The sequence below is a fragment of the Neophocaena asiaeorientalis genome, unplaced genomic scaffold (genome assembly GCF_003031525.2).
Source record: "Neophocaena asiaeorientalis asiaeorientalis breed wild unplaced genomic scaffold, Neophocaena_asiaeorientalis_V1.1 scaffold445, whole genome shotgun sequence".
Taxonomy (NCBI): Eukaryota; Metazoa; Chordata; class Mammalia; order Artiodactyla; family Phocoenidae; genus Neophocaena; species Neophocaena asiaeorientalis.
Genome location: NW_020172783.1, coordinates 741,084 through 757,941, shown reverse-complemented (window position 1 = coordinate 757,941; position 16,858 = coordinate 741,084). Strand labels below are relative to the sequence as shown.

At 35.6% G+C, this 16,858-nt stretch overlaps 1 protein-coding gene across 2 annotated transcripts in view; it reads left to right on the top strand.

Moving 5' to 3' along the window:
• The window catches only part of YTHDC1 (YTH N6-methyladenosine RNA binding protein C1), a 34,624-nt gene extending 32,881 nt beyond the window's left edge, over positions 1 to 1,743 (top strand). The window contains exon 17 of one of the 2 annotated variants that reach the window (XM_024741604.1): positions 759 to 1,743. In XM_024741604.1, the coding sequence (XP_024597372.1) occupies positions 759 to 983 (225 nt within the window). In that variant the 3' untranslated portion in view covers positions 984 to 1,743. The remainder of the gene's footprint in view (positions 1 to 758) is intronic. The other variant, XM_024741603.1, reaches the window with a different exon arrangement.
• Positions 1,744 to 16,858: the final 15,115 nt, after the last annotated feature.

Genomic DNA, 16,858 nt, shown 5'->3' with positions numbered 1-16,858 from the left:
AATTGTTTTTGAACCTTATATTCTATATATTTAAGCTGACTTTTGAAGAGACCAATTTCAGTAAGTAAAGAATTGAGAACTAAGAGTAGAAATCTAGAGCAGGGGTCAAGTTTAGAAATATCCACGGTAACAACCTTGCACCTCAGTTGCTTATCTTACCCTTCGTTGTCCTCCTCAACCTTTTGTGTATTATCAGCTCTGTGTGGAATAGACTACAATCTTACTGCAGTACATATTTTCTTAAAATTCTGTCAAATTCCACAAATTGTCATTAACAATGAATGATTCAGTTTGAAAAAAATCAGGAATGGAAGAATTCTTAATTTCACCTTTAGAGGGCAGAGTTGGTTTGGTTTAGTTTGTAGACTCAAAGGAGGAAAAATAAGTAGAGCTCACCTGTTGCAGAAAAACATTGATGACATTTAGTGTAGTTGACAGCATGTATTGATGTATTTATTGATCATGTGGTTGATGGTCATCAGCTGATTATTTTGGCATAAATCTTACTAAAGGGATTGGATGGAGAAATCATCAAAGTTAAATAGAAAACTGCATGAAGTGATTTTTTAATGAGATTTGAATAATCCTCTGTTGTAGGTGTCTAATTAGTAAGACATCAAAATCCTTTCTCTAAACAATGTCAAAATTACATTCTGTGAATTAATAGGGCATTTCTTTAGATTCTTTCTCTACAATGAAGGAACACATAAATTCCATTTGATTTTTGACATACCTTACCCATTTCTTACCTTTTCTAGCATGATTATGATATGAGGGTGGATGATTTCCTTCGTCGAACACAAGCTGTTGTCAGTGGTCGGAGAAGTAGACCTCGTGAAAGAGATCGGGAGCGAGAGCGAGACCGCCCTAGAGATAACAGGAGAGACAGAGAACGAGATAGAGGACGTGATAGAGAAAGAGAAAGAGAGCGATTATGTGATCGGGACAGAGACCGAGGGGAGAGAGGTCGATATAGAAGATAATGTGCTTTTGGAAGCACTGATTGTTTAAAAATAAAAAGAATCTTGTATTTTTCTTTTTGTGTGTGTTTACAAGTAGTAAATTTATTTTCAACTGTCTACTTAAAGTTCATTGTGTAGAAGGATTTATTATGACCCTCTTTGTTCCAAGCATGCAGTATAATAAGAACTGGAAAAACTCAAATCCTCCAAAAAATGCTCAGTTGACAATTTGAGTTGAGACTTTTATTGGGGCAGAATGGAACAGTCCAAGAATGTAGATATTGATTCAGTCTCCATAAATGTTCACCTACATATAGTATGTTCATCCTAGAGTTATTTTTTGTTTTCTTTCTTTTGGATCTTGATGGATGACTGCCACAATATTTTGCTTTGATGTATTTCTAAATGTAGGTGCACACGGTTCAGTAAAAATAATGCTGCTATCAAGTATGCAAATATTGAAATATGATGGTTTGACTGTATGGCAGTGTTGTAGCAGCCTCTTGGTTTTTCCTTTTTTTTAATCTTAAAGTCACTTTTTATGTTTCTTCCGTCTTCAATGATGACAGCAATATTAAGAAGACATTGCTATCTAATTTTTAGTCTTTTTAGATAAAAAATTCCCATGTTCAGTAGCATGGTTGATGCTATTGTTTAGCCTTCCCCTCCAAACTGTATACATTGGCTTGGAATGTTCACAACTTGCGTGTGTGGCAGCGGAAGATAATTCCCATATTCTACATTGCTACTGTTTTGTATAAAATAAATTGGTAAAGATTGACACTTATGTCTTGTATTTCTTTCTTGTCTGGATGCAAGTTTGTTTCCTTATATATTAGTGGACATAAAAGAATGCTTTGTGTTCAGGAATTGTGGGAACCCCATTTGTCTCTTTTTGCATATTTTATCAGAAATGATTAACTTATGTCAATTATATTAAAAGCTTACTTTTATTTCTAATATAAGAACTAATGGTACACAGTGGAGTTTCGTTAGTATTTTGGTTAAGTATTCATCTGATAACATTTTTGGATCTCCTCTGGTTATAGGATTGTTTTTTCAGGTTTTGTGTTGGTTTGTGTGTAACTTTGATAAGTTAGCTACTTTAGGTATTTTCTATTTTACTTTTAGAATACACTTTTAAAATTTAACTCTCTTATAGTTACTTATTTTAAGTTAATCAAGTTAATCATCAATCCCTCTCAGTAGTAACAAGCTGTATAAAATACAGTTTATGAGAGATTTTTTTTGTACTTTATTTTGAGTTATACCTATAGTTTTAGCCTTTGTTATGTTGAATATTTAAATATTTGGGATATTTGACCACATTTTTTTGTTTTCATACATTGTCATAATTGTGTTCTGTACCAGATCATGATTACAGTTTTATATTTATTCTATATTAGTCTCAAGAACACAGGAACTTCACTGTTGAAGGATATTTAAAACTATCAGTTTACTGCTTTCATATGCTCACTGATATTTAGAATATTTTTCCATTCACTTACAATTAGTAGGTATATTTACCTATTTCAAAAATAAAGCATAAGGATTTATTTTAAATCTGTGCAGTGTGGTAGAGAAGAAAGAACATTTAACTGTATTATGAAACCTGGGTTCTAGATTCAGCATTGCCTTTGATTAAACCAGTTGGTAATATATGGTAAGTCATTTCACTGACATTTTGTTTGTATTCATCAGTATGTTTTACAAGTTGATATCTAAGGTTTTCTTTTCAAGTTCTTAAAGTCTGAAGAATTTCTAAAATGTAGAGGAATCACCAAAAATGTTACTTTATGAGATAAGTAGGTAATATTAAAGTCATCTTTCTGAAATAATCATAGTAATAATAAAATATACATCATGTTGAGCACTTTGTATTTAAAGTCACTTTGTGCTTTCACGTACTGACTTCATCTTCATATAGCATCTCACTCTGTATTTTTATACATGGAGAGACAGGCCCAAAGAGGTTAATAATTTGCTCAAGATTATAAAGGTGGTAATTGATGGAGCCAAGATTCCACCCATGTATTTCAGCCAGTTTGGTGTTTTTGAAGAAGCCATCTCATCATTTGGAAAAAGTAGAAAAATAATAAATATTTTAAATGATGGTGCTGGGTTCTACTAAGGATATTAAACATTTCAAGCTTCCTTATTAAAAGAAGTGTCCAATCACATGTTAACGTGTGCTTTGTATTTTAGGTGTTAAGATGCTTAGTATCCAGTTAATCTATTCTAAAAGGTTAACATTTATTGATTTACTATGTTATCACGTATTATTATGTATACTTAATATTAGCTGATTTACTCCTCACAATAACTGGTTTTTATCCTCATGATTTTTTTGAATGAAAAAAGTGACAGAGGAACGTGATGTGAAAGATTGATAATTTTTTTTCCTATGCAAAGAAATCAAATTATAGAAGTGTAAAATGGAAATTTTGATCAGCTATTTGAAGACATTTATGACAGCCTTCCTTATTGTGAGAAGCATAGTTTCTTCCATGTATTCTACAATATTGACTGTAAAAATCTATACATCAGCAGCATGTTCGTGTCAAACAAAATTGTTATTCAGAGTGGTTTTCTTTTTGTCTTCTTGTTTGTTTTGGCAGCATGGGATCTTAGTTCCCTGACCAGGGATTGAACCCCGCCACCGCAGTGAAAGCACCAAATCTTAACCACTGGACACCAGGGAATTCCCTATTCAGAGTTTAGAAATTCAGGGTTTTTATTAGGTGGAGAAAAATTCAAGGGAGGGAAATGTAATTCAGGTATGTCACTTGTCTTTTGGCTTTGCTTTCCTCTATAATGACTTTATTCTTAGGCATAGTCTATAAAGTATTCCAAAAATGGCCATTACCATCTCCAGGCTTCTATTATCCATATAGTTCTCAGTGTCAGAAGGAGAGAGACCATTTTTCCAACAAGTTTCCATATCAGTTCCACAAAAGAACTCTGAATAGCCATGCTGGTTTCGTGGAGCCAGCTCTGATCCAATGTGTGTGTCCAGGGAAATGGTGTTCTTTGACTAGCCAGCACTGGAGGCAAGAGAAGCTGGGGCTATTATGTCAGTGCCACTGGAATTACATCAGGAGCGACAGTTCCCAAATGACATGGACAAGTAAACAAATGCATGTTCTCTCATAGAACTAATATCTCTGTGTCTGATTTTTCACTCAGAATATTTTGTCATCATAGGCATAGCTTCCTTCTGTTCCTGGATGTCTCTTTTCACCCTGCTGTAGAATGCCTTGGTCACTCGACTGAAAGACATAGATCCTGCTTTGTCATATCACTAAAATTATGATCTTAAGGCATCGATGTATGTAATAATAAGGAAATATGAGTTTTTGCAGCATTTCACTGACTATGCTAGAGTTCCCTGACTGCAAGGTAAGGGTGACTGTTCACACATGGGTCATTTTATCTCAACTTTTAAAATTTTGTTTGATTTGGATAGAAAACATTCCAAATGTAATTTGATGTACATATTAAAAATTGAGGCATATGTGACACTATTCATCCAAACCTTTAGACTTCAAGTTCCTTGTAGTAGGAATAGGTATCTTAGAACTTAAACAATTCATAGTATTCTATCCTCTGTATTATGGGTCATCTAAGTTTTTTCTCCTTTTCATGCTCTTAAGTCTTTGTGTTTCCCTTTCAGTTTCTTCTCTATGTCCTAAACTTGTCTGTAACACCTGAAAGACTATTCATTCCTACAAATGATATTCAGGGTATAACAGGTCAGGTCAGAAAACTGTTCCAGATCTTGGCGTCCACTAAACTCACGCAAAGGAACTTTTTTTTTAATTACGTGGTAAAAGACAGGAGGCTGCAGTTAGCCTCAGATAGTTTTCAAAGGACTTAATGATTTTGGAATTTGAGCTCAGTACTTTTGGTTGGAAATAATCAATGGGCAAACAACTGGCTTATAAGAATGCAAAAATTCCTACTACCCACTTCATCTGTAGTGGTTTTCAGAAGTGGATGAGAATTTTGATAGAAAATTAGGAAATGTGTTTTTTATGGGAACATACTATTTAGATTAAAGATTTCTTTTACTATGGGGGTAATCGTAGTTTTCCTCTAACTCCTGAGAGGGTTTTTTTTTTTTTTTTTTTTGCGGTACACGGGCCTCTCACTATTGTGGCCTCTCCCGTTGCGGAGCACAGGCTCCGGACGCGCAGGCTCAGCAGCCATGGCTCACGGGCCCAGCTGCTCCGCGGCATGTAGGATCTTCCCAGACCGGGGCACGAACCCGCGTCCACTGCATCGGCAGGCGGACTCAACCACTGCGCTACCAGGGAAGCCCCTTCTGAGAGTTTTTAACTGAAGTCTATGGAGATAGAATATTATTGGGATTAATTTTAAGCTCAAAATACTCAATTTTTAAATTTTTGTTTTCAAAACAATGCACATAAAACATTTACTATATATAAACTTCCTTTTGGGATTTTGGGTAAGAAATCTCCATTTGTGTCATTTCTTGTTTCAAAATCATATTCTGTTGTAGAAAAACTTGTATAAGAACTGCTTACTTTGTAAGCAGACCTCTTTAGAAACGTACATTATCTGTACTATAGCAGCTGTTTTTCATCACTGCAGTGAGGTCATATAGCTTGAGAGAGAATTTGAGAACAGATCCATTGACTCTAATAAATTCTAAATAATAGTCACAGTGAATGTTACTGATTTCTTTTATAGCCTCCATTCATTGTTTTATCCATCCTAACAGTTCTTCAATTATCACCAAAGTATTCCACCCTGCTAGAACCCATGTGATTCAGGATTAGTTGGCCCCATCCTCAGAGAGTGAACTTGATTGGCCAGGGTTATCCCATTCCTTTAGGAACTCATGAATCAGGGCATGGCATTCCTTTTGCCAGGACTTGGCTTAAAATTACGCAGTTTACCATACTTAGGCCAATGAAATGCCATGGGAGTTTTTCTGAGAATTTCTGGGAAAGGTTTGCCTGCTCTTTGGAGAGAGTCACTGAAATAAATACTTTTTCATCTCATGGGACTAAATTATGTGAATGTGAAGTGTGGAAATGTTTTAACTATTTTGCCAGCTTCAGGGAACTGGTTTAAGGATAAATCCAACAAACAATAGGACAACCCGTTCTGTCTTGCATCATAGAATAGGGTAGAGATTTCTGTAATCTTTGAGGAACTTTTCTACTTCACTGGGCCTTGAACCAAAGATGCTGTAAGTACAGTCAAGGATTTACAGAAATAAGGAAAAATCATTGGGAAGAGATCATGGATCTGAGTAAAACAGAGGGTGAGTGAGGGTGCAGGATCAATATGGACAAACATCTTGATAAAGTACATTTCAGCTCAAGAAAAAGTGACACAGGGTTATGCTTTGCACTTGAACTCATCCGACCCAAGTGCTGATGTGGGGAAAGGGTGCTCAGAGCACATTGGAGTTTATAGTAAAAATCTGGTAAAGGGAGAAAAGGGAAGGGAGAAATTTAATGATGTTACATTTAATCTTTACATCATCTCTCTCCGGTAGGCGCTTCAGACTTTATTGCTAGTATGCAATAAAGTCAGGCTTTGAACCACATTGTTTTAACTCAGTAGCCCACAATCTTCTGAGAGGAGGAAGGAAGAGCTTATTTCTCCTCTGTTTGGGAATGTGTTTCCTGGTACAATCTGGCAAAAGAGTCGAGATATGATGTTGATTAGGAATGAAGGAAAAAAATATCAATATTTTTTAAAACATTTAAAAATTTTAAATTCATTTAAATTTGTTCTTTAATTGAAGCATAATTGAAATGTAACATTATATTAGTTTGAGGTGTACAACATGATTTGGTATTTATGTATTGTGAAATTATTACCACAGTAAATTTAGTTAACATCCATCACCACGTGTAATTTTTTTTCTTATGATGAGGACTTTTAATATTTACTCTCAACAGTTTTCGCATATGCAATATGATGTTAGCTATAGTCACCATGCTGTTAAAATTACATCTCCATGACTTGCTTATTTTGTAATGGGATGTTTGTACCTTTTACCCCTTTCAGCCATTTTGCCCACCTCCACCACCTGCCACCTTTGGTAACCACCAACCTATTTTCTGTATAAAATTTTTACTTTAAAGATTTTTCTTTTAGATTCCATCCACATTTAAGTGAGATTGTACAGTATTTGTCTTTGACTTGTTTCACTTGGCATAATACCCTCAAGGTCCATCTGTGTTGTCAGAAATAGCAAGATTTCATTCTTTTTTATGGCTGAATAATATTCCATAGTGTGTATGCCACACTTTCTTTATTCAGACATCAATGGACACTCAGGTTATGTCTGCATCTTGGCTATTGTAAATTTGCAATGAACATGGACGTGCATATATCTTCTTGAATTAGTGCTTTCGTTTTCTTTGGGTAAGTACCCAGAAGTGAAATTGCTGGATTGTATGGTAGTTCTATTTTTTAGTTTTTTGAGGAACCTACACACTGTTCTGCATAGTGGTTGCACCAGTTTGCAATCTCAGCAACAGTACAGGAGGGTTCCCTTTTCTTCATATCCTCACCAACACTTGTTATTTCTTGTCTTTTTGATAATAGCCAATCTAACAGGTGTGAGGTGATATTTTGATTTGCATTTTCCTGATGATTAGTGATCATGAGCACTTTTTCATGAACCTGTTGGCCATCTGTTTCTCTTCTTTGGAAAATAACTGTTCAGATCTTCTACCATTTTTTAATTGGATTTTTTTGGGGTTTTGTTTTTTTGCTATTGAGTTGTATGAGTTTTTTAATATATTTTGGATATTAACACCTTATATATATGATTTGCAAATATTTTCTCCCATTCTGTAGGCTGCCTTTTCATTTTGTTGATGACTTCCTTTGCTGTGCAGAGGCTTTTTAGTTTGATGTGTAGGCATACTATGGAGATAATTGCAGGTTCAATTCCAGACCACTGTAATAAAGCAAATATCTCAGTAAAACTAGTCACATGAAATTTTTGGTTTCCCAGTGCATTTAAGTTATGTTTACACTATATTATAGTCTATTAGGTGTGCAATAGCAATACGTCTAAAAAAACTATGTACCTTTGTTAAAAAACACTTTATTGCTAAAAAATGATAACCATCATCTGGCAAAAAAAAATGTTAACCATCATCTAGCAATGCAAGGTTGCCACAAACCTTCAATTTGTAAAAAAAAAATTCAGTATCAGTAAAGCACATTAAAGGGTAGTGCAATAAAACAAGGTTGCTTATAGTCTCACTGTTTTTTGTTTTGTTTTGTTTTGTTTTTTTGCGGTACGCGGGCCTCTCACTGTTGTGGCCTCTCCCGTTGCGGAGCACAGGCTCCAGATGTGCAGGCTCAGCGGCCATGGCTCACGGGACCAGCCGCTCCGCGGCATGTGGGATCCTCCCAGACCGGGGCACGAACCCGCGTCCACTGCATCGGCAGGCGGACTCTCAACCACTGCGCCACCAGGGAAGCCTGTTCTTATTTTTTTCAGGTATATACCCAGGAGAGGAATTGCTGGATCATATTTTTATTTTTTTGAGGAACCTTCATACTGTTTTCCATAGTGGCTGCACCAATTTACATTCCCACCAACAATGTACAAGTGTTCCCTTTTCTCCACATCCTCTCCAACATTTGTTATTCATAGACTTTTTGATGCTAGCCATTCTGGCAGGTGTGAGGTGATACCTCACTGTAGTTTTGATTTGCATTTCTCTAATAGTTAGCAATGTTGAGTATATTTTTGAATGCCTGTTAGCCATCTGTACATCTTCTTTGGAAAAAAATGTCTATTTGAGACTTGTGCCCATTCTTTGATTGTGTTATTTGTTTTCTTTGATATTGAATTGTATGAGCTGTTTGCGTATTTTGGATATTAACCACTTGTTAGATAATTTACAAATATTTTCTCCCATTCTGTAGATTGTATTTTTGTTCTGCTGATGGTTTCCTTTCCTGTGCAAAAGGTTTTATGTTAATTAGGTCTCATTTGTTTATTGCTGCTTTTATTTCTTTTGCCTTAGGAGACTGATCTAAGAAAATATTGCTGTGATTTATGTCAAAGAGTGTTCTGCCTATGTTCCCTTCTAGGAGTTTTATAGTTTCAGGTCTTATATTTAAACCTTTAAACCATTTTGAGTTCATTTTTGTATAATGTACAGGAATGGTCTAATCTCATTGTTTTTAATGTGGCTGTCCAGTTTTCCAAGCACCACCTGTTGAAGAGACTCTTTTCTCTGTTACATATTCTTGCTGACTTTCTCAGAGATTGACCATAGGTGTGTGGAATTATTTCCAGGCTCTGTATTCTGTTCCATTGATCTATGTGTCTGTTTTTATGCCAATACCACACTGTTTTCATTACTGTAGCTTTGTCGTATATGTAGTCTGAAGTCTGGAAGAATTATACGTCCAGCTTTGTTCTTTATCCTCAGGACTGCTATGGCAATTTGGGGTCTTTTGGGGTTCCATATAAATTTTAGTATTATTTGTTCTAGTTCTGTGAAAAATGTCCTGGGTATTTTGATCAGGACTGCACTAAATCTGTAGATAGCTTTGGGTACTAAGGCAGTTTTAATAATACGAATTCTTCCAACCCAAGAGCACAGGATATCGTTCCATTTCTTTGAATCATCTTCAATTTCTTTCATCAATGTTTTATAGTTTTCAGCCTGTAGGTCTTTCACCTTCTTGATTAAGTCTATTCCTAGGTATTTTATTATTTTTATGTGATTTTAAACAGGATTTTTATCTTACTTTCTTGTTCTGACATTTCATTATTATTTTATAGAAATGCAACAGATTTCTTTGTATTGATCTTGTATCCTGCATCCTTGCTGAAATTATTTATTAGTTCTTATAGTTTTTGTGTGGAGACTTTAGTGTTCTCTATATAGGCTATCATGTCATCTGCAAATAGTGACAGTTTTACCTCTTCCCTTGCAATCTGGATACTTTTTATTTACTTTTTGTATCTGATTGCTGTGGTTAGGACTTCAAAAACTATGTTAAATAGAGGCATTGAGAGTGGCATCCTTGTCTTGTTCCTGAATTTAGAGATAAGGTTTTCAGCTTATCACTGTTGAGTAATATGTTTGTTGTGAGTTTGTCATAAATGGTCTTTATTATGTTGAAATATGTTCCCTCTATACCCACTTTGATGAAAGTTTTTGTCATGAATGGATGATGAATTTTATCAGTTGCTTTTTGTGCATCTATTGAGATATTCATGTGATTTTTATCTTTCCTTTTGTTAATGTGGTATATCACATTAATTGATTTACATATGTTGAATCATCCTTGTGACCCTGGAATGAATCCAACTTGATCATGGTGTGTGATTCTTTTTATGTATTGTTGGATTCAGTTTGCTAATATTTTTCGTTAGCTAATATATTTTTAAGGATTCTTGCATCTATATTCATTAATGATATCCACCTATAATTTTCTTTTTTTATCTTTGACTGGTTTTGGTATCAGGGTAATTGTGGTCTTGTAGAATGAATTTGGGAGTGTTCCCTTCTCTTCACTTTTTTGAAATAGTTTGAGAAGGATAGGTATAAATTCTTTTTTATATGTTTGGTAGAATTCCCCAGTGAAGCCATCTGGTCCTGGACTTTTGTTTCCTGGGAGTCTTCTTAAATTTCAAATTCAATTTCACTTCTAGTTATCGGTCTGTTCATATTGTCTGTTTCTTTTTGAATCAGTCTTGGCAGGCTATATGCTCCTAGAAACTTGTCCATTTCTTCTACATTGTCCAATTTGTTGGCATATAATTGTTCATAGTATTCTCTTATGATTTTTTGAATTTCTGTGGAATTGGTTGTTATTTCTCCTCTTTTATTTCTACTTTTTGTTTTTTCGGGTCCTCTCTTTCTTCTTGGTGGGCTTGGCTAAAGATTAATCAATTTTGTTTAACTTTTCAAAAAACCAGTTCTTGGTTTGATTTTTCTATTGTTTTTTGATGTCTATTTCATTTGTTTCCTCTCTGATGATTATTACTTCCTTCCTTCTGCCAACTTTCAGCTTTCTTTGTTCTTCTTCTAATTCCTTTAGTTGATAGATTAGGTTGTTTGAGATTTTTCTTATTTCTTGAGGAAGGCCTGCATCACTATGAACTTCGCTCTTAGAACTGCTTTTTGTTGCAACCCCTAGATTTTGGAAAGCTGTGTCTCCATTTTTGTTTGTCTTGAGGTGTTTTCCTTTTTCCTCTTTGATTTCATTGTTGACCCACATTTTTGTTAGTAACATGCGGTTTAGTCTCCATATGTTTGTTCTTTTCCCAATTTTCTTTCTTTAGCTGATTTCTAGTTTCATGCTACTGGGGTCAGAAAAATGCTTGGTATAGTTTCTATCCTCATAAGTTTGTTGATGCTTGTTTTGCGACCTAGTATGTGATCTATATTGGAGAGCATTCCATGTGCACTGGAAAAGAATGTGTATTTCTTATTTTTTTTAGAAGTAATGTCCTGTAGATACCAAGTAAATTCGACTGGTCTATTGTCCCATTTAAGGCCACTGTTGCTTTATTGATATTTGTCTGGATGATTGGCCCATTGATGTCAGAGGGGTTTTAAAGTCTCCTGCTATTATAGTACTATTGTCAAGTCCTCCCTTTGTGTCTGTTAGTATTTGCTATATATATTTAGGTGCTCCTGTATTGGGTGTGTATATGTTAACAAGTGTAATGTCCTCTTTTTGTTTTCCCTTTATTATTCTATAATGCCCTTCTTTGTCTTTCATTATGGCCTTTCAAAGTTTATTTGTCTGATATGAGTATTGCTACCTCTGCTTTCTTGTTGTTTTCATTTACATGAAATATCTTTTCCTACCTCCTCACTTTCAGTCTGTATGTCTTTTGCCCTGAAGTGAGTCTCTTGTAAGGCACTATACTGAAGGCTCTAGTTCTTTTTTTTTTTTGGTGGTACACGGGCCTCTCACTGTTGTGGCCTCTTCCGTTGCAGAGCATAGGCTCCGGATGCGCAGGCTCAGCGGCCATGGCTCATGGGCCCAGCCACTCTGCGGCATGTGGGATCTTCCCAGACCGGGGCATGAACCCATGTCCCCTGCATCAGCAGGCGGACTCTCAACCACTGCGCCACCAGGGAAGCCCTCTTGTTCTTTTTTATCCAGTCAGCTGCCCTGTGTCTTTTGGTTGGAGCATTTAGTCCATTAACATGTAAAGGAATTTTTGATAGTTATTAATGACTTATTGCCATTCTAAAACTGTTTTCCAGTTGTTTTTGTAGTTTTTTTCTGTTCACTTCTTTTTGTTTTTCTGTTGTGGTTTGATGATTTTATTTATAGTATGCTTGGGATCCATCTTTTTGACTTTTGTGTATCTATTGTACATTTTTGATTTGTGGTTATCATGGGGTTCATATATGTTAACCCATAATTATATCTACTTTCTTTAAACTAATAGTCATTTAAGTTTAAACACATTCTAAGAGATATTAATTTTTTATTCCTCTCCCTCATATTTTGTGTTTTTGATATTATATTTTACATCGTCATGCTTATCCCTTTACTGTTTATGGTAGTTATATTTGCTTTTGCAATATTTTTTTGTCTTTTAATCTATGTACTGGCTTATTTAAGTGCTCTTCAGGAAAAAAAGTGATCTTCAATCCTTACTTTATATTTGCTGTTTCTACTGTGATTATCCCTTTCCTATAGATTCTGACTTCTTTTTCATTTAGAGAAGACCCATCAACATTTCTTTTTGGGTAGGTTTATTATTGCCCAATTTTTTTAGTTATTGCTTGTCTGAGAAGTTCTTTATCTCTCCTATTTTAAATGACAGTCTTGCTGGGTAGAGTATCCTAGGTTGCAAATTTTCCCTTTCAGGAATTTGAATAGATCATGCTGCCCCCTTTCTGGCCTGAAAGTTTCTGCAGAGAAATCAGATAATAGCCTTATAGTGATCCTTTTGTATATGACTTTTTGTCTTTCTCTTGCTGCCTTTAGAATTCTCTCTTTATTTTTAACTCCATTAATTATGATATGTCTTATTCTGGGTCTGTCTGAGTTCATGTTGTTTCAGATCCTCTGTGTTTTCTATACCTGGATGTCTGTTTCCTTCTTTAGATTTGGGAATTTTTCAGCCATAATTTCTTCAAATACATCTCGATAACTTTTTTCTCTCTTTCATCTTCTGGAACCCCTAAAATGCAAATGTTGGCATGTTTTATGTTAGCCCAAAGATCTCATATGTTACTTTATTTTTATTTATTTGTCTTTTGTTCTGATTGGGTGATTTTCATTCTATTTTCTAGATTACTTATGCATTCTTCTGTGTCATTTAGTATTCTATTCATTGCTTCTAGAGTGCTTTTTATCTCAGATATTGAATTGTCTATTTTTGTTTGTGTCTTCTTTATATTTTCTAGTTCCCTGTTAAAATGATCTGTGCTTAGATGAATTCTCTTTCCTAATTCAGTTAGCATTTTTATTATCAACAGTTTGAATTCATTGTCTGGTAGACTGATTATCTCTGTTTCATTATTTTTTTTCAGGGGTTTTGTCTTGCTCTTTCAATTGAGAGTAGTTCTCTGCCTTTTCATTTTACTTGCTCTGTCTCTGTGAATATAGGTGAAACAGTTACCTTTTGTGGTCCTGAAGTGGTGTTCTTATGTGGAAGCATCCTTATGTAGACCTTGTGTGCCGTTGGTGGGAGGGCTGTGTTTGATGTGGATTCCAGTCACACATTTCCTTAGGGTGTGCTGGTAGCTATCACCTTGGTGTAGGGGTTGTGGCTGGTGATGGAGAAGCCTGAGCCTGTGCAGGGTGTGAGGTGGAACTTCCACTCTCCTTAGTGGCCATCTCTACCCTTTCACAGGTGGAGTCTGCTCCCAAGGTGCTGGAGCAGAAGGTTGAGAATCTGGGTCGAGCTGGTTGTGTGTTCCATTTAAGTGTGTGTTTTTCCTCCTCCCTGCACTGGGGTCTTTTCCCCAAAGCAGGGGAGTACTGAAGCAAGTGGGGCTCCTGTGCTTACAGTGGTCTGATGCACTGGTTGTGTAGGCATCTGTGGCTACCTCAGACACAGCTCACATTCACATCTCTTCCCCTGTTGTGGTCACTCCAGATCTAGTGATAGGTTGTGGCATCAAGTGGGCAGGGCTGGAGCATTTGCTCATCTGGGATTGCATACTTGTGGTCACAGGAGTTCAAGCAGCTGTGCTGCCGTCAGAAGTCTGGGCTGCTTATGGGGTGCTGTCTTAGTAAGCACTAACAACGGCCTCCACCATCCCACCTGTAAACACCCCAGGCCCCAGGTCACCTCTGCATCCCAAGATTGAATCTTTTCCCAGTTGGTGGGAAATCTCCCTAGATCCAGGGCCAAGCTGTGGTGTGGAGTGGGTGAGGTAGGAGTGTTTGCTTGGCTTGGATTGGGGAGCCCAGTGAGGCAGCAACTACTAGGGCTGACCTCTCTCCGCCCTGTCTGTTGGCAAGCCAGCACCCTTGCATTCCACACGAGTGGAGCCCAGGCTTCTCCAGACTTTCTATCTCTCCCAGCAGTTCTCCAAGCAGCCAAGGGAACTTGTCTCCTTCCTGTAGGACCCTAGAACTGGGATGCCCAGTCTGTGACTGGACCCACTCACTTCCCAGGGTGAGTGTCCATCTGTGCAATCTCTCTTTTCCTCTTAGTACCCTCCCAGGAGTATTGGTCCCAGACCGCTGCTTTTTTTCTTGTCCTACTCAATTATGTGTGTATCTTACTTACAGCCTTGGTTTGTAGGAGTTCTGCCACTTTCCAGTTAGTTTTCCATGAGAATTGTTCCACCTGTAGATGTATTTTTGATGTGTTTGTGGGGGGAGGTGAGCTCCACATCATCTTGCTCCACCACCATTTGATCTTCCTCTGATCAGTGATCTTTGATGTTACTATTGCAAAAAGATTATGACTCACTGAAGGCTCAAGATGATTAGTATTTATTACCAATAAGGTGTTTTTAAATTGAGATATGTACATTTTGAAGATGAAATATATTTGACATAAAACATTATGTAATTTAAGTTGTATAATGTATTGATTTGATACATTTATATTCAATATATTGTAATAGGATAGCCATTTTTCATGATAGTTCACACCTCTATCATGTCACATAATTATTTCTTTTTGTGGTTTGAATAATTAAGATGTAGTCTCTTAGCAAGTTTGATGATTATAATATAATATGGTTGTCCATATTCACTGTACTATACCTTAGATCTCTAGGACTTATTTTTCTATGAGATGCAGATCTGTACCCTTAAAAGACATCTCTCCTATTCTCCTACCCCTCAGCTCCTGGTAACCACCATATTACTCTCTGTTTTTACAAGTTTGACTTTTTTATATTCCACATAAAATGGATATCATCTAGTATTTGTCTTTCTCTGTCTTTTAAAAAAATAAACAAAATGACAGTCTTTAGCTAGATTAACTAAGGAAGGAAGAAGACATAAATAAAATTAGAAATGAAAGTGGAGACATTATAACTGATGCTACAGAAATACATACACTCGTAAGAGACTACTGTGTAGAATTATATGCCAAAAAATTACATTACCAAGAAGAATGAATACATTCCTAGAAACATGCAATCTATCAAGACTGAATCAGGAAGAATTAGAAAATCTGGACAGTCATAATAAGTAAAGGTATTGAATCAGTTTCAAAAACCTCTCAACAGAAAACCCCAGGACCAGAAGGCTTCACTGACAAATTCTATGAAATATTTAAAGAATAATTAATGCCAGTTCTTCAAAAACTCTTCCAAAAAAATTAAAGAGGAAAGAGGGAACACTTCCAAACTTATTCTACAAGGCCAGTATTACCTTCAATATAAGCCATTATCCAGGAAGAATATAAATGCAAAAATTCTCATCCAAATATCAGCCAGTTAAATTCAAGAACATATTAAAAGGATTATATACCATGACCAAATGGGATTTATCCCTGGGATGCAAGGATGGTTCAAAGTACCCAAATCAGTAAGTGTAATACATTGCATTAATAGAATGAAATTTAAAATAACTTGATCATCTCAATAAATGTAGAATAACATTTGGCAAGATACAACATCCTTTCCTGATAAAAACCCTCAACATATTGGGTGTAGAAGGAACCTACTTCAACATAATAAAGATGTGATATATATAATACACACACACAAATGCACGCACACACACACAGAACTCAGTGTTATTCATCTATGAGAAAGAAGGACATCCTGCCATTTTTTGACAACATGGATGGACTTTGATGGCATTATGCTAAAATTCGTGCTTTCATTCTAATCTTAATTACTCCTATAACTAAATATACATTGTGACATATATTTTGAAAATTGTAATTCTAATTTATATTTTTTTATCCTACAAGAAAACTGTGATCTTATTATAGCTATTATTTTCCAACTAAACCTCATACTATTGTTGATTTAGTGTAATAAAAAATTCTTTGAGAAAACGATTGTAATGGTGTGATGTGCACATGATAATTTATTTAATTATTGCTTAATTTTGAATATTTACATTACTTCCAGTGTTGGCTTTTATGAATTACTGCCCAAAATATTGTTTTTGCACACCTTGATTAATTTTCTCTGTATGGTTTCTTAGGAGTATACTATGAAGTCAAAGTCTATAGCATTTTTAAGATTCTTGAAGCATTTTGCCAAATGTCTTAATTCTTTAAAAATTACAGAAATTTTCTGAGAACCTAATAATGAATGGAAAAGTTAGTAGCTTGAAGGAATAGTTTCTTTTTATAATGAAATCTTCACAATCATTGATGGATTTAAATCTTATTTTGCAACTTAATAGCAAAAGCAACTATTACTAATTATTATCATTATCCTACTATTCATCCTTTCTTTGTCCTTATTCCTCTCCTC